Here is a 24857-nt window from a genome sequence, read left to right as displayed (position 1 = left end):
TGAAACGATCCCTCAGAAATCCACAGGAAGAAGTTAATCTTCTATCTGGCAGAGGAAAGGGGTATCGTGGGAATGTTGGAGTACAAAGTATTATCGTCCATGCGTGTTTATGAAACGTGTGTTCATGAAATTACTGAGAATGAAAGAAACTGAGAATCTCATATTCTTTTTATTGGAGTACGTGACATGGAATGACAGTATCCTCCTGGGTTCCTGCCTGCTTTAGACACTGTCATATACACTATTCTCACAACAGGAAAAGAGTTTGGTAAATGGTAAGACACTGGGAGAAAGGTAATCATTTTGAACAACATATGAGGTTACCTGTAATGGCTTTCTTCCTCTTCTGAGGAGGAGTAGCGAGAAGGATCGGAGGACCAATGTGCAGCGTGGTAAGTGTCCATAACGTTTATTTACAGACATAAACTGAACACTACAAAACAATAAACGTGAAACGAACGAACCCGAAACAGTACCGTGTGGCAACAAACACACACACGGAAAACAAACACCCACAACTCAAAAGTGAAACCCAGGCTACCTAAGTGTGATTCTCAATCAGAGACAACTAACGACACCTGACTCTGATTTAGAACCATACTAGTCTGAACTCAAAACCCCAACATAGAAAAACACACATAGACTGCCCACCCCGACTATACTAAATAAAGACAAAACAAAGGAAATAAAGGTCAGAACGTGACATTACCATCAATAACCTATGTACAGACTTGACCTGTTAAAACTTGTAAACATTACCCAAGGAACAAACAATTTGGCTCTTTTATGAAATACCTTCACAAACCTCAGTATCTTCTCAGGAATATCTGGAATAAATAATACATATATAACTCAAGTGTAGGTCCCAGTAAAATGACGGATCTCCCTGTGAAAAACCGGGAGGGGGAAATAGTTTGCTCTTAGCATAGTAATTTGGACTGTTTTTCTTTACTATTTAAATCAACTGAATAGTAAAGTGTGAAGAGTGGCAAAGACTGCCTGAGAGAATGGGCACAGGGGGAATTCATGTTCAAGTCTTAAAAAGTAGAAACATCTCAAGGTAAAACCTTGGTTTAGTGTACAAAAACAAACTTTTCTTCAGTCATTAATTCAAATCCACTGGCATTGTGTAACTGCAGTCAGAATATTACAAATATCAAAATATTTCCACTATCTCTTCCAGCTATTATTACTATTCCATCCTTGTAAAGTCCACTGGGCAGAGACATGTATTCACTATTCACTTCAGTTTCCTTTAATAGTGCTGGACCTTCATTGTTAGGGTTAAGAGTGAGGAGCTACAGTACATTCATACCAGAGACGATCCAAATCACTTATTATCTCTGGTTATACAGCCTCTCCATTTTCACACAAAGACAGCTGGTGGATCTTAATGATGGGCAGAGTCCCGTGTTGAGGGGGCTGGGGATGGCTGGGCCCCTGGCTGGGCCCCTGGCTGAAGCTCCTGTCTCTGATGCAGCAGCAGGTTTTCAGCAGATTCTTACCGCACAGTTGGGCCACCTTAGCCCGTCCTGTCTCTACCGCTGTCCCAGACCCTGCCACGGAGCTTCCAGAGAATACCCTCCACTCCCTGCCATCCCTAGAGGAGGGTGTGCGGGACAGGGCTATGGAGGAGGAGGGGCTGAAGCAGGAGGGGTCACCTTGGCCATCTAATCTCAGAGTGAGAGAATGACCCTGAACCTGGGCTGGACCCGGGTGATGAGTGGCTCTGGACTGGGCTCTCAGACAGCGCACTCCCAGAATACTCTGGAAGGCCTTCTTAAACTCCTGGTTGGAACAGGGGTAGATGATAGGGTTGATGCAACTGTTGAAGTAGCCTAGCCAGAAGGTGATCTTGAAAACTGTGTCCGAAGGTCTGTATGCTGGGAATATGGAACCTATAATAGGCCACACACACCACACACACACACACACACACAGACAGACAGACAGACAGACAGACAGACAGACAGACAGACAGACAGACAGACAGACAGACAGACAGACAGACAGACAGACAGACAGACAGACAGACAGACAGACAGACAGACAGACAGACAGACAGACAGACAGACAGACAGACAGACAGACAGACAGACAGACAGACAGACAGACAGACAGACAGACAGACAGACAGACAGACAGACAGACAGACAGACAGACAGACAGACAGACAGACAGACAGACAGACAGACAGACAGACAGACAGACAGACAGACAGACAGACAAAGGGAAGAAAACTGATTAACATACTTGAGCTCTTTATCACAACACAATGCACAACAACAAGTGTTTAACCCAGATTGTTATTTCAGGGTCTTTGTTGATGATATGACTACGCAAATCAGGATATCAACATCAGATAAGAAGAAACAAATAGAGGAGCATATTTCCATTAAGATTTTGTGCCATACTTTAGGACATTCCTAATACATCTATATCCAATCAGGGTTAATGTTGATCACGTGTGAAAGAAGCCGATACTTTGTACACACTCAACAGAAGAGCCAAAGACTGTGTTGAGAAAAACACATTTATTTCCACTTGGGTTCAATTTATAGTTGTATCATATTTCTAGAGCTACCAATGTCAAGGTATTGACATCAAGGTATTTGTTGTATTAAAATTGCCTTCATAAATCCTGCTGCTTCTGATTAGAGGGACTAATGTGAGAAAGTGTGAGAGTGTGTGAGCTGCACACTTAATAGTGCAGTAGAGGAAATGGTTTAAGATACACATTACATGCAGACTTTCCCAGTTCTTTAGAGTACTACTAGTACTTAAGTAGTTTTTGGGTGTATTTGTACTTTACTATTTATATTTTTGACAACTTTTACTTCACTACATTCCTAAAGAAAATAATGTAGTTGTACATTTTCTCTGACACCCAAATGTACTTGTTACATGACAGGAAAATGGTCCAATTCATGCACTTATCAAGAGAACATCCCTAAATGCTTAGTTTGTAAATTATGTCTGAATGTTGGAGTGTGCCTCTGGCTATCTGTAATTTTTTTAATGAATCATTGTGCCATCTGGTTTTCTTAATATAAGGAATGTGAAATGATTTATCATTTTACTTTTAATAATTAACTAGATTTGAGCAATAACATCTACTTTTGATACTAAGTATATTTCAAATCTAATACTTTTAGTCTTTTACTCAAGTAGTATTTTACTGGGTGACTTTCACTTTTATTTGAGTCATTTTCTATTAAAATAATTAAATGGCTGAGGTCTTGGATAGCCTTGAAATTGAGCATCTATCTTCAAAGGCAGGATGGGATGAGCTGTCTTGTGAAATTCTTTATTGGAGAGGCCTTCGGAGACAAAAATGAAAAATGACAGCGTGATGTGGAGATGGATAGAGAGAGAGAGGAGAGAGAGGAGGTAGTTTGAGCGATATGATTCCGTGCTAAGTACATCTCAGATGACTCCTACTGTGCAATGAGCAACAATAATTATATTACTCTGCTATTGACTGAATTCATACATTTTGGAGCCTAAAACCTCCTAAGGGGGAACTTGATTGGTATTTGGTATTTTATTAGGATCCCCATTAGCTGTTGCAATAGAAGCAGCTATTATTCCTGGGGTCCACACAAAACATAAAATATGAAATAATACAGAATATTAATGGAAAATAACAGCTCGAGGACAGAACTACGTACATTTAAGATTGCCGCTACTCAAGTAGCCTCATTTGTCTATAAAATGTTGAATCCATAAAAAGAAAGTGACGCTAAACATGTTTTTTAAAGAAAACAGGGGGTTTATAGTGATGAATAGCAAAGGAAAACAAGATAGATTGAGCAATAAATAATGGAGGACCAATAGATATGTGCTTACTTCCCAAGAGAGATGTTGTCATACTGTACATCCAGGAAGACAAGGATACTATTGCTATAGTACTGTAGGTCATTATCAGAATCACCATCACCACCATCACCAAATGCGATTCATATTGTTGATAATGATTTAAGATAACAATACCAAAGATACATGGCTGGCACCATAGCAACTACTGACTAACAACCCCAGCACCAGCGGGAAGGATGCAAAATACCACTACCCTTGTGAACATGTGAGTAAACCGTTGCTATGCTCTTGGTCATGCCTTCAGAAATGGCAAACCAGTCTCAAAATAAACACACTGCCAAGACAGTGATATGCCTCCTTAACCTTTTGACCCACTCAAATCCCCACAAGGGTTCGTTTATAAAGCCTGTCCCAATAAAACAAGCAAACAAAAATAACCATCCCCAGCCTAACACAATCAATCTTAAATGGAAAATCGTTATATTTAACAGGATAATAATAGATAACATTGTGACATGTTGTCCTTGATGCCTTCATGGTTTTGTAAGAAAAGGGCAGCCAGCATGGTTAGGGAGTAGAATAACCAACAAGAAGACCCAGCCCTCTGCTGTGCTTGCTATATTTATGAGCATGAGAGAGTATAATAAATCTGAACCCTGAGGGGTTAGGAAGTCCGGAGTTGGACAGATAAAAAAAAACACTTGATTTGTATTTCATTCCCACATTCATCCTATACTAAAATTATGAAACTAACTAGCAGTAAGTGTAGAACACATTTGTGCTTTTGCTGAACTCCATATTGTTCTTTATTACAGTTTTTCTCAATTGCTAAAACACTAAAACCCATTGGCTGAACAAAGTTCTCAGTTGCCTGGACTCATTTAGCTAATTATGCAGTCTGTTGTCAAAACCTTAAACCATTTCACATGGTAAAACACAATTTGCAGATCTCACTTAGACTTTTCAGCAAAACAATGAAATACAAATAGAGAAGACATGTCATTGATTGAATACAACCACTCAAAATTGATTTAACCTGTTTTAAATGATGCGACACAACCAATATAAGCCAGTTCAGAGAGCAAACAGGTTGTTGAAGGTGGGAAGGAGAAAGTCTGAGAATGGATAGAAGAAACCATGTGAGAGGACGAGGACGAGTGCGTATGCGAGGTGGGCGACGAGGAGGAGGAAGAGGAGGAGGAGGGCAAGAAAGAGGAGGACGAAGAGGAAGAGGAAGACAAAGAGTGGAAATATCTGATGAAATTCGAGCAACAGTTATAGACTATGTTCTTGTCCATGGACTGACAATGAGGGAAGCAGGACTTAGAGTGCAACCCAATTTGAGCCGATTTTCTGTGTCCACCATAGTAAGGACATTCAGAGAAGAGAACAGGTACAGTATACTACTGTATTTTTGTAATTGCAAATTTACTGTACTACACTATATGCAGCTGTTTCAATAGACATGTGTAAAGTTAATCACTGTATGTATTGTACTGCATGAATATGTTTTGTAACTGCACAACTACTTTTTGTAGAATTGCAAGGCTGCCACATGCAGGTGGAAGGACAGCTATATTCACTCGGGAGCAAGAGGCTGTTATAGTTGGCACGGTCCTTCAAGATAATGCAATACGACTCAGAGAAATCCAGGAACGAGTGATACAAGACAACACACACTTCCAGGGAATCGACAGTGTGAGCATTTCCACAATTGACCGTGTCCTCCATTGTAACAGGATGCGAATGAAAGAACTGCAAGCTCAGTATGTGCAAGTAAGTGTGCATTCAGAAACATTTACTGTAATCCAGATTGTCTACAGTACTAACACATACTATGTGAATGACATTACTCTTCAGTACATACAATGTATGTGAATCAGAAGCCTAATTGTACTCTACAGTATAGCACTGTCTCTGTACGACTTACAAAATCCTACATACAGTATATTGTATTTCTACACAGACAATATTTGACTTGGAATCCTTGGACAGACCCCTTGAGTTCATCTTTGTCGATGAAGCAGGCTTCAATCTAACAAAGAGGAGACGTAGAGGCCGAAACATGATTGGACAGCGGGCCATTGTTGAAGTCCCTGGTCAACGAGGTGGCAATGTCACAATCTGTGCTGCTATCAGCAACCATGGTGTTCTACATCACCATGTTACACTCAGGCCATATAACACCCAGCACCTTCTAAGATTTATTGCCAATCTAAGAGATATTTTATTTGAGCAGCAGGTTCAAGAGCAGCAGGGTCAAGAGCTAAATGAGAATCCCATTCCCACCTATGTGATAGTGTGGGACAATGTCAGTTTCCACCGAGCTGCTCAGGTAATGGAATGGTTTAACATCAATGGGCAGTTTATGAACTTGTACCTCCCTCCATAGTCGCCTTTCCTGAATCCGATTGAGGAGTTTTTCTCCTCTTGGAGATGGAAAGTGTATGATAGACAACCCTACACCAGAGTAAATCTGCTGCAAGCCATGGATTTAGCCTGTGGTGATATAGGTGAGGAATCATGTCAGGGCTGGATACGGCACACAAGAGGCTTCTTCCCCCGTTGCCTCAGGAGGGACAATAATGCTTGTGATGTCGACGAAGTGCTCTGGCCTGACCCAGCCCAAAGACAAGAAGAAGCACATTGATCACATGTTTACTCCTTTGATTTTTGTACCTTTTAGTATTGTATACTGTGGTACAGTGCATTGTAGACTGTATACTGTACAATGGACAAATTGTATGGCCCTGAACATTGTGCTTTCCATTTATTAACAGTACTGACTGCTCAATAGATTTTGACTGGTTGCAGGTTCATATCAACAAAGAACAAGAATTTCAGTATCACAGAGACAAAGGACAAGTTTGTGAGATGCAGGGTACAGTACTGTAAAAATAGGGGTACAAGGAGGAGGAAGAACAAAAAACAAAATTGCCAAGAGCAAAGCAGAGTAGTAATTTCTGATCAATTTTGAGCTAATGTGATAGAACATGTTTTCGTTCACCAAAAGACAATGATGGAAAAATATGAATCTTTTTTTAGATTAAAAAATGTACTTCTCCCAGAGAATTGTATTATTTGAACAATGTGTTTTCTATTTTTCGGTATGTTCAGGAAATGGAGCAAGGTTTCAGAAATGGTGTTTTAGCAATTGAGGAAAACTGTAAACAACCACGAAGGGGACCCGAGGTCGACCTTCAATAAAAGCAATGATGTGATGACTATCTGTCCTTCCTGCTGTGATCACATTGTTGAGAATGCCTCTATGTGATAAGTGAGTTGCAAGCAAGAGCAATAGATGACAAGTCTGGGTAGAGAGAGAGAGAGAGAGAGAGAGAGAGAGAGAGAGAGAGAGAGAGAGAGAGAGAGGGGGAGAGAGAGATGGAGAGGCAGAGAAAGAGAGAGCCAGATAGTGGTGAGAGAGAGAGAGACAGATGGAGAGAGGCAGAGAAAGAGAGAGAGACAGATAGAGAGATGGAGAGGCAGAGAGAGAGAGCGAGTCAGACAGACAGACAGACAGACAGACAGACAGACAGACAGACAGACAGACAGACAGACAGACAGACAGACAGACAGACAGACAGACAGACAGACAGACAGACAGACGGATGGACGGACGGAGAGACGGAGAGATGGAGAGAGGCAGAGAGAGAGAGAGAGCGAGAGAGAGATGAGAGAGAGCGGTGGAGAGAGGCAGAGAAAGAGAGAGCGAGAAAAAAAACAGTTATCTTGTCAAATGCCAGGAAGACTTATTGGCTCAGTGGGGGCTCAAGTGTGTTATTGAAATATGAGCAGCTAACAGGTCCGGCAGCGTGTGCTCAGCTCTCAGCAGCAGCATTATCACAGCAGCTCTTTCATCACACTGAGAAGATGGGGGACAGAGGCTGACTGAAAGGGACTACCCACCCATGCTGAGAGTATCTCTATTACCTGTGGAACCCTATGATAGCTCAGCGCCTGGCTAGCCTAATGCTAGACCAGACCACAGCTTTTACCTGAGTTAGCTGCACTGCATCACTGAGACACCTGACACCCAAATTACAGTAACCCATCAGTGGCCTTCTGAAAAACCAAACTATTAATTTGAAAAGCACTTAAGGCTGTGGCTGGATAGCAAATCAATAAGAGTGTCTGAAAATGAAAAATGAACTGGAAATGAATTAATAATGTCAATGTATACTGATCAAAAATATAAACGCACATGCAACAATTTCAAAGATTTTACTTAGTTCCAGTTCATATGAGGAAATCAGTCAATTGAAATAAATAAATTAGGCCCTAATCTATGGATTTCACATGACTGGGAATAGAGATATGCATCTGCTGGTCCCAGATACCTTTAAAAAAATGGTCCTCACATTGGGCCTTGGGATCTCGTCACGGTATTTCTGTGCATTCAAATTGCCATCGATAAAATGCAATTGTGTTCGTTGTCTGTAGCTTATGCCTGCCCATGTCATAACCCTACCACTACCATGGGGCACTCTGTTCACATCAGCAAACTGTGCACCCACACAACGCCATACATGTGGACTGCTGTTGTGAGGCTGGTTGGAGGTACAGCCAAATTCTCTAAAATGACGTTGGAGGCGGCTTATGGTAGAGGAATTAACATTAAATTCTCTGGCAACAGCTCTGGTGGGCCTTTCGGGCAGTCAGCATTCCAATTGCATGCTCCCTCAAAACTTGAGAAATCTGTGGCATTGTGTTATGTGAAAAAACTACACATTTTAGAGTGGCCTTTTATTGTCCCCAGCACAAGGTGCACCAGTGTAATGATCATGCTGTTAAATCAGCTTCTTGATATGCCACACCTGTCAGGTGGATGGATTATGTTTGCGAAGGAGAACTGTTCACTAACATTTGAGAGAAATACACTTTTTGTGCTTATGGACAATTTCTGTAATCTTTTATTTCAGCTCATGAAACCAACACTTTACACTTTTTGTTCAGTTTAAATGGGTGTTCCAAACGTACTTTAGGTCTCTCAGTAGCTCTCTATCACTCTCACTCTTTAATGTGTGAGCGTGCGTGTGTGTGCACACCACAGGAGGTTGGTGGTACCTTAATTGGGGAGAACAGGCTCGTGGTAATGATTGGAGTGGAATCAGTGGAATGGTATCAAATACATCAAACACATGGTTTCCAGGAGTTCCATGCCCTTCCATTTACTCTGTTCCAGACATTATTATGAGCTGTTCTCCCCTCAGCAGCCTCCTGTGTTGCACATATGTGTATGTGTGTGTGTGTGTGTGTGTGTGTGTGTGTGTGTGTGTGTGTGTGTGTGTGTGTGTGTGTGTGTGTGTGTGTGTGTGTGTGTGTGTGTGTGTGTGTGTGTGTGTGTGTGTTTGTGTGTGTTTGTGTGTTTGTGTGCATGCATGTGGGTGTGTAGTTCAACTCTCTAATGTAGGATCATTTCTTGAGACTGGTATTTTGGCTCGCATGAAAATCCTCTCAATAATTTTTACACAAAAGTGTTATGTAAACACGATTCTTTCATAATATGAAATAGTGAGGATGATAATATTGCCTATTCTGAAACTTTCATCAATCAGTGTTATTTTTTAAATAATACTGACTCTATTCAAAGCTTGGTTAACATCAGAAAACGCTTACGGGCAATTATACTTGTCTTTCAACATTTTGTGTGGTCTGAAATAAAAGCTACTGAAATTACTTTATTTTATTAGTTACACATGAAATACCCCATTATTAGTACGTGTATTCATATACTCATAAAATAATAGTATGGTTGTTAAATTATATTTCAAAGCAGTCGTGTACGAAAGGTAAAATAACAACAGGATGAGAAGGAGATTGAAGTGTTGCATGTGTACACTTTCTGATGCAACATTTGACTTATTTCAGATCGTTTTCATTTGGCATCAATAAAAGGAAATCTTTGCAGATGCAGCCCAATACTGATTAATGGAAGAATAGCACATAGCTCAATATAATTTTTTACATCATCCACATCAAACAACCTCACATAACATAAACCTATTTATTACACATGTAAATAAAGTTGTTCTACTTCTATCGTTGATACCGTATGACATGAGAAAGGTATGCATGATACGGCACCAGAGACTGTTGTGAAAATCTATTTTGGGAGTCATCCAACACTCCCCCCCTCAACCTCCCTCCCGCCAACAGCCATCTCTGCAATACAATTTAATTACAAAACCTCATAAATTCTTTTGCCAAGTATAGATACAAGAGGGGGTGGCATTAACAGCATGACATGGTAGCTGTGGAGCACGGTCGACAAGGTAAGGAGCCTGGGTACAATGGGTAACACTCACCTATGGGCAGAACCAGGAAGAAAGGGAGCCAGCAGAGCACAAAGCAGCCAACCACAATGCCCAGGGTCTTGGCTGCCTTCTTTTCTCTGGAGAACTTCAGGAGACGCAGGGCGAAGTGTGTGCGGCTGTGCAGGGCCTCATCCTCAGACACGGCCATGTTGCCGCGGTGGATCCTCAGCGTGACGCTCTCTGAATCTGACTTGTCTGTTTTGTGCCCCTTTCTCAGGCCCCGGCTCTCCTGGCGGGCCACCACATACACCCTACAGTACATAGACAGTATGATGGCCAGCGGGAGGTAAAAGGAGCCCACAGCAGAGAAGATGGCGTAGGCAGGCTCCTCTGTGATCTTACAGATTGACTCGTCTTCTGGCGCCGGCTCTTTCCAGCCAAACAGAGGGCCAATGGAGATGGTGACGGACAGAGCCCACAGGCCAACCAGGGCAAGCAGTGCCCTGCGCTCTGTCACGATGGCTGGGTAGCGCAGCGGGTAGCTGACCCCGATGTAGCGATCCACTGAGATCACACACAGGCTCATGATGGAGGCTGTGCAGCACAGCACGTCCACCGCTGCCCACACATTGCAGAAGGGCCTTCCGAACACCCAGTACCCTAGGATCTCAAAGGTGGCAGAGAAAGGCAGAACGATGGAGCTCAGCAGGAGGTCTGCCACCGCTAGGTTGACGATGAAGTAGTGTGTGACTGTTCGTAGGTGTCGATGACAGACCACCGACAAGATAACCAGGATGTTCCCAAAAACCCCACATACAATAATTGTCCCAAGTATCAGTCCCAGCACGACAGCCTTAACCACATTGAGCTCTGGGACAAACGCCTGGCTGCAGTTGGAGCAGTTCTGTGTTGGATGCTCTGGGGTCATGTTCATGCTGTCTGCTATAGGAACCATCTGTTCTCTAAATAGTATTGATACACTGTCCTGCCCTGTACTGAACAGTAGACTGACAGATAAACTGCAGACAGTTAAGTTCGCTGAGAGAAGACAAAGACATCAGGGCACTTTCCTGAGAGCCATTCAAATAGTGATCACATTAAGTCTGTCATGTCAAAGCATCATTTGACTCATGTTGTCTTAATCTAATGGGCAATTACAATTAATCAAAAGTAGAAAGCTATGAGCTTGTTTAAAACACTGATAGAGACAAACATTGTGTATGCAGAGGAACGCTATTTAACAAACAAAAGCTAATCCATTTTGAGATTATCCTTGATGTTAAACCACAAGTTTTAATACAGCTGGAGACCTAAAATATATTTGATGGAGTGTGGAGTTGACTCCGACAGTCTGACCTATCAGAGTAGTATTTGGTTACTGAGGATCATTATCATAGGCATAGGTTCTGGGGTCCCTCTCTCTGATTTTCCCAATAGCTAGATCAAAGTGAACAAGTGCAAGTCTGTAACATATAAAAAAAATTGAATAGTGGGAAGAGGAAGTGAGGCATATGAAATCTGTAAAAGCATCAATGCGAGTAATTTGGTTTTAGCTTGGTCCAGTCCAACTGGAAGTGAATACTGAACGATGTCCTCCCTGTTAAAGCTTGAGCTCCAGACCAGACCCCTTACCAGGGTAGGAGGTAGGAGGATTATTACAGGTGAAAAAACAGGCCAGTCCCAGGGCAAGTCTTCTGAATGTTGGGACAGCCTCAGTCTGGATGTGGATGAGTTCAGTAGTCACTGTGTGTCTGTGGCGTGACTCCCCCTGTAACAAAGAGATACAGCCACAGTGATGCTTTGCTCGAGTAAGGAAAAGTGTAAGCTGGTTTGACAGCCAATATCCACAAAAGATCTAATGCAAAATCAACTCTCATCAGACAAGTGCATCTTATAAAAATGTTCAGACAGCCACATTTTGCATTCTGCAGCATGTTTCAATATCATTAGCTGTTCAAAAAACTGTCTCCTATCCATCGCTATTGTATGGGAGCGAGAGCATGTCTCAAGAATGCCCTCTCCTCTGGCTGATCAATGGAGCTGTGGCCTCATTTTGTTGATTGGACATGTTGGTTGAAGAATACAGAGGCAGATCCAGCCATGGACACGAGTGACCAATAAAGTGCAGAGGCGTCATGCCCACAGGGGCACGTGCCCCCTCAGATTTGTCCTGTATGAAAATGATTGTTTTGTTAAACATTGTGGTTTGTGTTTCTTTGTAATACTACTAGCCACCCAGCAATTGTATGAAGTTGGCTTTATCTAGCCCAGATTGAGAACCTATCTCCCAACCTCAATTAGCTACCAAGAAGGTATTACAGGCTATGAATCAAGTCAGAGTTGTCTATCTTAGCTGGCATGCCTGCTGGCAAGGTTGGTAGAAAATCAAGTAATAACTAAATGTACTGAATAAGACACATTCCTTTCAATCTTTTACCCAGATTTTATCAGCAATGCAGAGTATATTTTGTTTATTTAAAAAAAAGAAATGCCAGTCAGGAGGATAGAGACAGATCAAGTGGGAGGCTTAGATATGCAAAACGTCAGTACAGAGACAAAGTGGTGTCGCAATTCAACGGCTCAGACAAGACGTATGTGGCAGGGAATCCAGACAATCACGGATTACAAAGGGAAAACCACCCACGTAGGGGACACCAACGTCTTGCCCCCGGACAAGCTAAACATCTTCTTTGCCCGCTTTGAGGATAGCACCGCCCCCAAGGACTGTGGGCTCTCGTTCTCAGTAGCCGACGTGAGTAAGACATTTAAGATTGTTAACCCTCGCAAGGCTGCCGGCCGAGACGACATCCCAAGCCGCGTTCTCAGAGCTTGCGCGGACCAGCTGGCTGGTGTGTTTATGGACATATTCGATCTCTCCCTATGCCAGTCTTCTGTCCCCACTTGCTTCAAGATGTCCACCATTGTTTCTGTACTCAAGAAAGCAAAGGTAACTGAACTAAATGACTATCGCCCTGTGGCACTCACTTCTGTCATCATGAAGTGCTTTGAGAGACCAGTCAAGGATCACTCAACACACGTGCTTCGTTTGTAAATGATGTCTGAGTGTTGGAGTGTGCCCCTGGCTGTCCGTAAATTAAAATATAAAAACAATAAAATGTTGCAGTCTAGTTTGCTTAATATAAGGAATTTTAAATGATTTATACTTTTACTGTTGATAAGTATATTTTAGCAATTACATTTACTTTTGATACTTAAGTATATTTAAAGCCAAATACTTTTTGACTTTTGCTCAAGCAGTATTATTTACATACACCAAATATATTTAAACTCAATTTTTCACAATTCCTGACATTGAATCCTGGTACAAATTCCCTGTCACGTTCGTTATAATGATTGGACCAAGGCGCAGCATGTGTAGAATTCCAAATGTTTGTAACGGATTTCCTCCTCTTCGTCTGAGGAGGAGTAAGGATCGGACCAAAGCGCAGCGTGGTTAGTGTTCATTTTATTGAATAATAATCCAAACTGAACACTGAATAACAAAAACAACCGAAACCGTTCTGTCCGGTGCAGACACACAAAGACTGAAAATAAACACCCACAAAACCCAGGTGGAAAAAGGCTACCTAAGTATGATTCTCAATCAGAGACAACTAACGACACCTGCCTCTGATTGATAACCATACTAGGCCGAACACAAAAACCAACATAGAAAAACAAACATAGACTGCCCACCCCAACTCACGACCTGACCATACAAAAACAAAGACAAAACAAAGGAACTAAGGTCAGAACGTGACAATGTTTAATAAATAATAAACTCCCCAAACAAAACAGAAGAAAAACAAAACGTGCCGCTAACAATAGTTCTAACAGGCAACTATCCATAGTCAAGAGCCCACCAAGCACAATGGGGACATGGCTGCCTAAATATGATCCCCAATCAGAGACAACGATAAACAGCTGCTTTGGGAACCATACCAGGCCAACATAGATCATTAAACACCTAGATGACCCACCCTAGTCACTGTCACGCCTCAACCAACCTAGAGAATAAGCAGCTCTCTATGGTCAGGGCATGACAGTCAGTTAGGATCACCACTTTATTTTAAGAATGTGAAATGTCAGAATAATAGTAGAGAGAATTATGTATTTCAGCTTTATTTCTTTCATCACATTCCCAATCGGTCAGAAGTTTACATACACTCAAGTAGTATTTCGTAGCACTGCCTTTAAATTGTTTAACTTGGGTCAAACGTTTCAGGTAGCCTTCCACAAGCTCCCCACAATAAGCTGGGTGAATTTTGGCCCATTCCTCCTGACAGAGTGTAACTGAGTCAGGTTTGTTGGCCTCCTTGCTCGCACACGCTTTTTCAGTTCTGCTCACACATTTTCTATAGAATTGAAGTCAGGGCTTTGTGATGGCCAATCCAATACCTTGACTTTGTTGTCCTTGTGCCATTTTGCCACAACTTCGGAAGTATGCTTGGGGTCATTGTCCATTTGTAACCAAGCATTAACTTCCTGACTGATGTCTTGAGCTACTACAGTCCCTCCTGCAGCAAAGAACCCCCACAACATGATGCTGCCACATCCATGCTTCACGGTTGGCACGGTGTTCTTTGGCTTGCCTCCCCCTTTTTCCTCCAAACATAACGATGGTCATTATGGCCAAACAGTCCTATTTCTGTTTCATCAGACCAGAGGACATTTCTCTAAAAAGTATGATTTTTGTCCCCATGTGCAGTTACAAACCGTAGCCTGGCTTTTCTATGGTGGTTTGGGAGCAGTGGCTTCTTCCTTGCTGAGCAGCCTTTCAGGTTATGTCAAAATAGCACTCGTTTTACTGTGGATATAGTTACTTTTGTACCTGTTTCCTCCAGCATCTTCACAAGATCCTTTGCTGTTGTTCTGGGATTCATTTGCACCTTTCGCACCAAAGTACGTTAATCTCTAGGAGACAGAACGCGTCTCCTTGCTGAGTGGTATGACGGCTACGTGGTCCCATGGTGTTTATACTTGCATACTATTGTTTGTACAGATTAACCAGATTAACCAGATTAAGGGGTACCTTCAGGCATTTGGAAATTGCTCCCAAGGATAAACCAGACTTGTGGAGGTCTACAATTTTTTTCTTCTGAGGTCTTGGCTGATTGACTCAAATGATGTCAATTAGCCTATCAGAAGCTTCTAAAGCCATGACATAATTTTCTGGGATTTTCCAAGCTGTTTAAAGGCACAGTCAATTTAGTTTATGTAAACTTCTGACCCACTGGAATTGTGATACAGTGAATTATAAATTAAATAATCTGTCTGTAATCTTTGGAAAAATTACTTGTGTCAAGTAGATGTCCTAACCTACTTGCCAAAACTGTAGTTTGTTATCAAGATATTTGTGGAGTGGTTGAAAAATGAGTTTTAATGACTCCAAACTAAGTGTATTTAAACTTCTGTCTTCAACTGTATATACACTACCGTTTGAAAGTTTGGGATGATTTATTAATAATGTCCTTGTATTTGAAAGAAAATCAAAAAACATTGTCCATTAAAATAACATCAAATTGATCAGAAATACAGTGTAGACATTGTTATTAATGTTGTAAATTACTATTGTAGCTGGAAACTGCAGATTTTTAATGGAATATCTACAGTTGAAGTCGTAAGTTTACATACACTTAGGTTGGAGTCATTAAAACTAGTTTTTCAACCACACACAAATTTGACGAACTGACTTGTTGGAAAGGTGGCATCCTATGGCAGTGACACACTGAAAGTCACTGAGCTCTTCAGTAAGGCCATTCTTCTGCCAATGTTTTCTATGGAGATTGCATGGCTGTGTGCTTGATGATACACTTGTCAGCAGCGGGTATGGCTGAAATAGCCGAATCCACTAATTTGAAGGGGTGTCCACACTCCAAGACTGCTTCCATCACGTGGACTGGGAGATGTTTCGTATTGCGTCAGACAACAACATTGACGAATACGCTGATTTGGTGTGCGACTTCATTAGAACGTGCGTTGAAGATGTCGTTCCCATAGCAACGATTAAAACATTCCCAAACCAGAAACCGTGGATTGATGGCAGCATTCGTGTGAAACTGAAGGCGCGAACCACTGCTTTTAATCAGGGCAAGGTGTCTGGTAACATGACTGAATACAAACAGTGCAGCTATTCCCTCCGCAAGGCTATCAAACAAGCTAAGCGCCAGTACAGAGACAAAGTAGAATCTCAATTCAACGGCTCAGACACAAGAGGCATGTGGCAAGGTCTACAGTCAATCACGGACTACGGGAAGAAACCCAGCCCAGTCACGGACCAGGATGTCTTGCTCCCAGGCAGACTAAATAACTTTTTTGCTTGCATTGAGGACAATACAGTGCCACTGACACGGCCTGCAACGAAAACATGCGGTCTCTCCTTCACTGCAGCCGAAGTGAGTAAGACATTTAAACGTGTTAACCCTCGCAAGGCTGCAGGCCCAGACGGCATCCCCAGCCGCGCCCTCAGAGCATGCGCAGACCAGCTGGCCGGTGTGTTTACGGACATATTCAATCAATCCCTATACCATTCTGCTGTTCCCACATGCTTCAAGAGGGCCACCATTGTTCCTGTTCCCAAGAAAGCTAAGGTAACTGAGCTAAACGACTACCGCCCCGTAGCACTCACATCCGTCATCATGAAGTGCTTTGAGAGACTAGTCAAGGACCATATCACCTCCACCCTACCTGACACCCTAGACCCACTCCAATTTGCTTACCGCCCAAATAGGTCCACAGACGATGCAATCTCAACCACACTGCACACTGCCCTAACCCATCTGGACAAGAGGAATACCTATGTGAGAATGCTGTTCATCGACTACAGCTCGGCATTCAACACCATAGTACCCTCCAAGCTCGTCATCAAGCTCGAGACCCTGGGTCTCGACCCCGCCCTGTGCAACTGGGTACTGGACTTCCTGACGGGCCGCCCCAGGTGGTGAGGGTAGGCAACAACATCTCCTCCCCGCTGATCCTCAACACTGGGGCCCCACAAGGGTGCGTTCTGAGCCCTCTCCTGTACTCCCTGTTCACCCACGACTGCGTGGCCACGCACGCCTCCAACTCAATCATCAAGTTTGCGGACGACACAACAGTGGTAGGCTTGATTACCAACAACGACGAGACGGCCTACAGGGAGGAGGTGAGGGCCCTCGGAGTGTGGTGTCAGGAAAATAACCTCACACTCAACGTCAACAAAACTAAGGAGATGATTGTGGACTTCAGGAAACAGCAGAGGGAACACCCCCCCATCCACATCGATGGAACAGTAGTGGAGAGGGTAGCAAGTTTTAAGTTCCTCGGCATACACATCACAGACAAACTGAATTGGTCCACTCACACAGACAGCATCGTGAGGAAGGCGCAGCAGCGCCTCTTCAACCTCAGGAGGCTGAAGAAATTTGGCTTGTCACCAAAAGCACTCATAAACTTCTACAGATGCACAATCGAGAGCATCCTGGCGGGCTGTATCACCGCCTGGTATGGCAACTGCACCACCCTCAACCGTAAGGCTCTCCAGAGGGTAGTGAGGTCTGCACAACGCATCACCGGGGGCAAACTACCTGCCCTCCTGGACACCTACACCACCCGATGCTACAGGAAGGCCATAAAGATCATCAAGGACATCAACCACCCGAGCCACTGCCTGTTCACCCCGCTGTCATCCAGAAGGCGAGGTCAGTACAGGTGCATCAAAGCTGGGACCGAGAGACTGAAAAACAGCTTCTATCTCAAGGCCATCAGACTGTTAAACAGCCACCACTAACATTGAGTGGCTACTGCCAACACACTGTCAATGACACTGACTCTACACCAGCCACTTTAATCATGGGAATTGATGGGAAATGATGTAAATATATCACTAGCCACTTTAAACAATGCTACCTTATATAATGTTACTTACCCTACATTATTCATCTCATATGCATACGTAGATACTGTACTCTATATCATCGACTGCATCCTTATGTAATACATGTATCACTAGCCACTTTAACTATGCCACTTGGTTTACATACTCATCTCATATGTATATACTGTACTCGATATCATCTACTGTATCTTGCCTATGCTGCTCTGTACCATCACTCATTCATATATCCTTATGTACATATTCTTTATCCCCTTACACTGTGTATAAGACAGTAGTTTTTTGGAATTGTTAGTTAGATTACTTGTTCGTTATTACTGCATTGTCGGAACTAGAAGCACAAGCATTTCGCTACACTCGCATTAACATCTGCTAACCATGTGTATGTGACAAATAAAATTTGATTTGATTTGATTTGATTTGACATACAGTACCAGTCAAAAGTTTGGACACACCTACTCATTTAAGGGTTTTTCTTTATTTTGACTATTTTCTACATTGTAGAATAATAGCGAAAACATCAACACTATGAAATAACACATATGGAATCATGTCGTAACTTAAAAAGTGTTAAACGAATCAAAATATATGTTATATTTGAGATTCTTCAAAGTAGCCACCCTTTTCCGTGATGACAGCTTGGCATATTCTAGGAATTCTCTCAACCAGCTTCATGAGGTGGAATGCATTTCAATTAAGAGGTGTGCCCCGTTAAAAGTTAATTTGTGGTATTTCCTATTTGGTAAAATACCAAATCCATAAGAAGAAGATAATTGCTTGGGCCAAGAAACACGGGCAATGGACAATTAGACCATTTGAAATCTGTCCTTTGGTCTGATGTGTGCAAATTTGAGATTTTTGGTTCCAACCGCCATGTCTTTGTGAGACACAGAGTAGGTAAACGGATGATCTCCAAATGTGTGGTGAAGCATGGAGGAGGGGGTGTGATGGTGTGGGGGTGCTTTGCTGGTTACACTGTCTGTGATTTATTTAGAATTCAAGGCACAGCATTCTGCAGCGACATGCCTTCCCAACTGGTTTGCGCTTGGTGGGACTATAATTTGGTTTCAACAGGACAATGACCCAACACACCTCCAGGCTGTGTAAGGGCTATTTGACCAAGAAGGAGAGTTATGGAGTGCTGCATCAGATGACCTGGCCACCACAATCACCCAACATCAACCCAATTGAGATGGTTTGGGATGAGTTGGACCGCAGAGTGAAGGAAAAGCAGCCCAAAATGCTCAGCATATGTGGGAACTCCTTCAAGACTGTTGGAAAAGCATTCCTCATGAAGCTGGCTGAGAGAATGCCAAGAGTGTGGAAAGCTGTCATCAAGTCAAAGGGTGGCTACTTTGAAGAATATAAAATCTGAAATATATTTGATTTGTTTAACACTTTTTTGGTGAATACATGATTCCATATATGTTATTTCATAGTTTTGATGTCTTCACTATTATTCTGCATTGTAGAAAATAGTAAAAATAAAGAAAAACCCTTGAGTGAATAGGTGTCCAAACCTTTGACTGGTACTGTACATGTGCATATATAGTGTATTTCAATATCAGTGACAACCTTTTATAAACACATTATCTTTGAAATGCTTTAATCCTTGACTTCATCAATCTCTATCCCATGTCCGTGTAAATCAATGTGGGATAATCAATACATCACATTGTGACAACTGTAAGCCATGTTGATTACAATCTGGATTCTAAATAGTGTACTGTCCATGTTTAACTCCTCACACTGCACCCTATTGTATTTCATCAATTTACTTGCTTTTGGTTTTACTCGCTCTTGTCATTTATAATTACCAGAATGCACTGATAAATAATGGCAGTCTATGCAAAATATGTAGCATTTAGAATTTTTTTACTAAGCTTTCGTCACGCTTTTTTTCAGTTACCCACTGGTCACAGACGCCAACTCAACGTCTATTCCACGTTGGTTCGGCGTAATTTCATTGAAATTATGTGGAAACCTTGTTGATTCAATCCGTGTGCCCAGTGGGAAGGGATAAAAACAAAAAAAACAAAGCTAAAACATAAAACTGTTCCATCACAATAACAGCCTTAATCTTTCTTCTAACCTTTCTTTTACATTTGTATTCTCTCGTCCTGATTTTAGTTATCTTTTGAATGAAAAACAGATGCAGAATTTGCACCTGCTGCAAACGCTTAGTAAATATGTCCCTTTATCTCAATTTATCTGTGTAGACTAAGAACAGAAGAGAAAATTGGATTTGATTGTTGACTTTAATGACGTCAAAAATCTTAAGACATGCCGGGCTAGATCCTTTTATATAATTCATCTTGACTTTGATGTATGGCGGAAATGCAACAATCCTTCTGGCTGTCTCTCCTTCTGTTTCAAAACAAACTTTCACAATGTCTCACATAAAATGCCCACTGTCTCACTGCTCAATGGCAATTGGTACATGGAGGTCATCTATGGAATATGGTTTTGATAAAATGCCTGACATTGACAACTGGGTAGAATACTAAAAGTGGAGGGAAACGGCCCTAGTGGATTTATATTGGGTTATGATAAGCAGCTTTGACTGAGAAGATGACATTAGAAGTTAATCTGATTGCAGCTCTTAGACTATATGTCCATCAGTGTCAAGGTTTATGTATTCTAACCAAACCCCCTCTCTTGCACTTTGCACGCACCCTATCCATTAGACCTGCCATGCAGAATAGGTGAGCAGGGGCGGACTAGCCATGTGGCATTTCAGGCAAGTGCCAGATGGGCCGGTCCATTTTTAGGCCAGTGGGCATGTCTAACTTGTCTCTTTTTTTTGCGCAATGTGATCATTATTTGGCTAATTATGGGTACCTCAAGGAAAAAAATGGGCCGATGTGTTAGAAATGTCAGGGCCAATTTCTGGTCCCAGAGCTGATACAATGGGTGGGAAAAATGCAGATGTGTAGTGATGGGTCTAAAGTATTACTTGGTCCGCTACTGTCCTCCCCCGATATCTCCTCTGTCACATTATTAACCACAGCATGACCTTTCCTCTGTGCCCCACTGAGTCCTGCTCCACACTGGCTGAGCAGCTGCCGAAGCAGCCTGGTGGACTCCTGTGTGCAGTCAGCTGCCATCCACATTCACACCTCCAACCAGCTCCTGCCTGTGCTGTGCTGCTGGAGCTAACACTGGGATGGTGCAGCCATATTACTCACAGTGTGGTTATAACACACAATAGCACTTGGCTTGTGTCCTACAGATGTAGAATATTAATTTGATCACCCTGTCGCAGGAGAACTGTCCAGCAACACAGGAAATGTAAAACATGTAGTGTATTTGAGGTTTAAAAAAGCTTCTAAAGTTTGCAATTTCCACTTTGAAATTTCAGATTTGATTTGCATTTACGAAAAATATGTCAACCCCTACAAACATGTCCATTAATTATAATCCACATAATAATTCACATTTCCTGTTGGTGCATGATTATTTTCCTGCTGTAGGAAACTGGCTCAAATTAAAATGCTACATCTGTAGCAGGATGAGAGTGCTCATTTGCTTTAAGGGCAATATAGGGTGCTAAGACTGTAATATATCTTGGGTAGTGTTCTAGCAGGATAAGAGAGTGCTAATTTGCTTTGGGGACAGTATAGGGTGCTAAGACTGTGTCTGATTCTCAACCACTGAAGTGTGTGGAACAAATTAAAAACAGCCCATGACAAAGTTATGACATTTGCTAGTTCATTTCTCCAGAATAATCAACAATGACAGTTGCATCATCGTCACCCATGAAAGCTCAGTTGTCCTCAGCCTAGTGCCTTGTAGGCAACATCTGGATGTTAGATATTAGGTGCATACCAGACTCAGGTGCACAGGTCTCCTGAAATGTCTCAATAAATTACCACAAACCCAAACTGCAAACGCATTGTACTAAAATCAAGAAAACAGGGATCGTTTGAGTCTAGCAAGCTGCACAAACAGTCAAGATAAGTCATGGATGGTTAAAGGCAAGCATTACATTAAGCCGGAAACATTGTGTCCGCATAACTGCAGTCGTGACTGCCCCTACAGCAAATTCCATTCTGTCCAAGATTACATTACAAATACTGGTACGCTTTAATGAACAGCCATCACATAGTATGGGGCTGCTCAGCTATCCCATGGCATGGGGTGGCAGGTAGCCTAACGGTTAGAGCGTTGGGCCAGTAACTGAAAGGTCACTAGTTTGAATACCCAAGCTGATAAGGTGAAAAATCTGTCGATATGTGCTTGAGCAAGGCACTCTTAACACTTGATCATTTGACCAGAATTGTGACCCCACTCTCTCTGAGGGTGTATCACAGGGAGTTGGGATATGCAATAAAACACGTCAAATTTGCATGTGTTAAATACACACTTGTACCTGTGTGAAATAGGACAAATATAAGCACCAACCAAATTATTAGTATGGTTGTATTCACTGTCCCTTACCAATAGCTCTAATGCTCAATAGTCACACTGTTTGTTTTTCACGTACATTATTGGACTAGACCAATTTCAGCTCAATTTTATGAAATAAAACTAGGAAGGAAGTAAATTAATACAGTATGTGGGAAAAAATGCATCAAAGAAATACAAATACACCATTTGTAAGAACATACCATTTCCTCTGCAAAGAAAGAAAGATAGAAAGAAAGAAAGAAAGACATAGAAGCCATAGCCTAACAAATAACTGTTTCTCCTTACTGCTCTTCGAGGCAATGCAATAAACAATGCAATATTCATGTAAAGTGCAATGCAATAAACAATTAAACATATTATTTCAGGTATTGTTACTAGCCTACTGCAGTATACTGTTATTGTACACATTTTAACTACACAAGCCAGGCTCTGCAAAAGCAGCAGATATCTAACGATGATTATGCTATTAGACCAGTATTGAAAACGACAAAGTTTATGAAAATGCAGATATTTATGATGAACTGTAGACACTAGAATGAACCGTTTTCATTCTGTACAAAATAAGAATGAGAGAATGAAAAAGTCGAGTAGATAATCGGTCTTTTGTCCGTGACTGTGATTCTCGTAAATGGAACCGTGTTTCAATATAACTGGGTGTAATTTTACACCAAAATTAGACTATCCTACATTGAATCTCCTTAGCCTATTATTCCAATGCAGCCCCGCGTACAAGTAGCCTATGCAATGCATGCAAACGTTAATAACATATCTGTTGACAATCAACCAAAATATATTGCAATTAATGGAGCCATCTGGGAAACAGATAAGATTCTTCAAAAAAACTTAAACTCGATCCCATTGACAAAGGCAATCAATAAAACCTTTTTACCGGACCGGCAGGCTACTCACCTAACTCTTTATCCTTGTACGGATGGTTTGAACATCAACAAATGTCAAGTAAATGGTAAAGCGAAAAGGAATATGAAAAGAGGTATTGTTAGGTGTACTCATGGTGTAATGACTGCGGGCTTATGTGATGTGCTCCGCTATCTTGACCGAGGTGAGGTATTTGATATTTACGCAGATAGCCAAGTGCGCTCCTAATGGAAAGCCCTGGGATCCCGCATTATAATTGCTGCTCTTCAAGAGCATTAACTCCTTGAAACGATGACTACGGAATTAGTCATTGCTACAATCACCCCTTCACTCACCTGCCTCCGCATAGGCTTCATTATAACCTATACCTCTCTTTATTTTTAATTAAAAAAAAAATTGTAACCCCCTTTTTCTCCCTCTTTCCTTCATCAGATTAGCATTCCTTTGCGTCATCACTATTTATACAGAACTTTTGATTTCCCCAGCAATATAAACAGGGTGGCACAGCAATGTTCCATGATTTCCAGAAAAGTATGGTTCATTATAACGCGATCAAACTAAGGAATATAATAAAACAGTTTTGGAGAGCCTATTTAGTCGTTTATTCCTTAATTAATTGTTGTACAGTTATGTTTCTTTAAGCTCAAAACTATTGAGGTGGAAGGTCCATAAAGACGAAATAAAGTTATACAAAATGCCTAAAGCTCTCCCCCTGTTTTTAATGCTAAAATAAATATGCCTGCAAGTCTTTTAGTTTGTGAATGTAATTTCACTCGCTGCACAATTAACTTAATGGCAAAAGGCAAAGCATGGAATCTCCCTTGACTTGTACATTTGCTTACTCTTTAGAAGAGCTGCAGAACAAAGCAGATGATTATGTGTTGTGAATCAAAAATATTGGTCTCAAATCTCTTATGGGCCTCAAACACACACACACACACACACACACACACACACACACACACACACACACACACACACACACACACACACACACACACACACACGCACACACACACGCACACACACACTATGTGATTGAAATCTTATCTGTTTCCCAGATGGCTCCAGATATAAGGGGTTTAATGGGTGCTGGGAAATGTATGATATCTCAGTTTTACAGTGAGAGATGACTGTAGTAGGACTCTAAATTACTTAATCAGGGATAGATGTCACTGTCCCTGAAAAAAACATCTGACCATCTCTGGCTTGTCCTATACTCGGTCTCTGTCTCTCATTCTCTCATTCTCTCTCTCTCTCTCTCTCTCTCTCTCAATTCAATTCAATTCAATTTAGGGGCTTTATTGTCATGGGAAACATATGTTCGTTTTTCTCAATTGCTAAAACACAATTTCTGAAACCTTGCTCCATTTCCTGAAAACATTAAACACAAAACCTCATCTTCAAGCACTATTTACATAACCTCTGACTCCTCTTGCAAAATGAAACATTCACCTCAAAACAGTTTTACCTGTGTTCAAAATCAAACACTGCTCTCAAATCATAAACAAAGTGATCAAAATGATATACACTCTCAAGCAGTCAGTAAACAATACACCGAAAAATAGAAAACACATTGTTCAAAACATACAATTCTCAGGGAGAAGTACATTTTTTATTTA

At 41.7% G+C, this 24857-nt stretch overlaps 1 protein-coding gene across 1 annotated transcript; it reads right to left on the bottom strand.

Moving 5' to 3' along the window:
• Positions 1–516: 516 nt before the first annotated feature.
• Positions 517–23404, bottom strand: adra1aa (adrenoceptor alpha 1Aa). The gene is made up of 3 exons (XM_024419465.2): positions 23269–23404; positions 10128–11844; positions 517–1898 (listed from the first exon to the last, which is right to left on the bottom strand). Exons 2-3 carry the CDS (start codon positions 11029–11031, stop codon positions 1348–1350), a joined length of 1455 nt encoding a protein of 484 aa, XP_024275233.1. The 5' UTR covers positions 11032–11844; positions 23269–23404; the 3' UTR covers positions 517–1347.
• Positions 23405–24857: the final 1453 nt, after the last annotated feature.

This window comes from Oncorhynchus tshawytscha, linkage group LG04 (assembly GCF_018296145.1).
Source record: "Oncorhynchus tshawytscha isolate Ot180627B linkage group LG04, Otsh_v2.0, whole genome shotgun sequence".
Taxonomy (NCBI): Eukaryota; Metazoa; Chordata; class Actinopteri; order Salmoniformes; family Salmonidae; genus Oncorhynchus; species Oncorhynchus tshawytscha.
The sequence above is the reverse complement of the archived record's forward strand: the minus strand, read 5'-3'. Positions and strand labels throughout refer to the sequence as shown.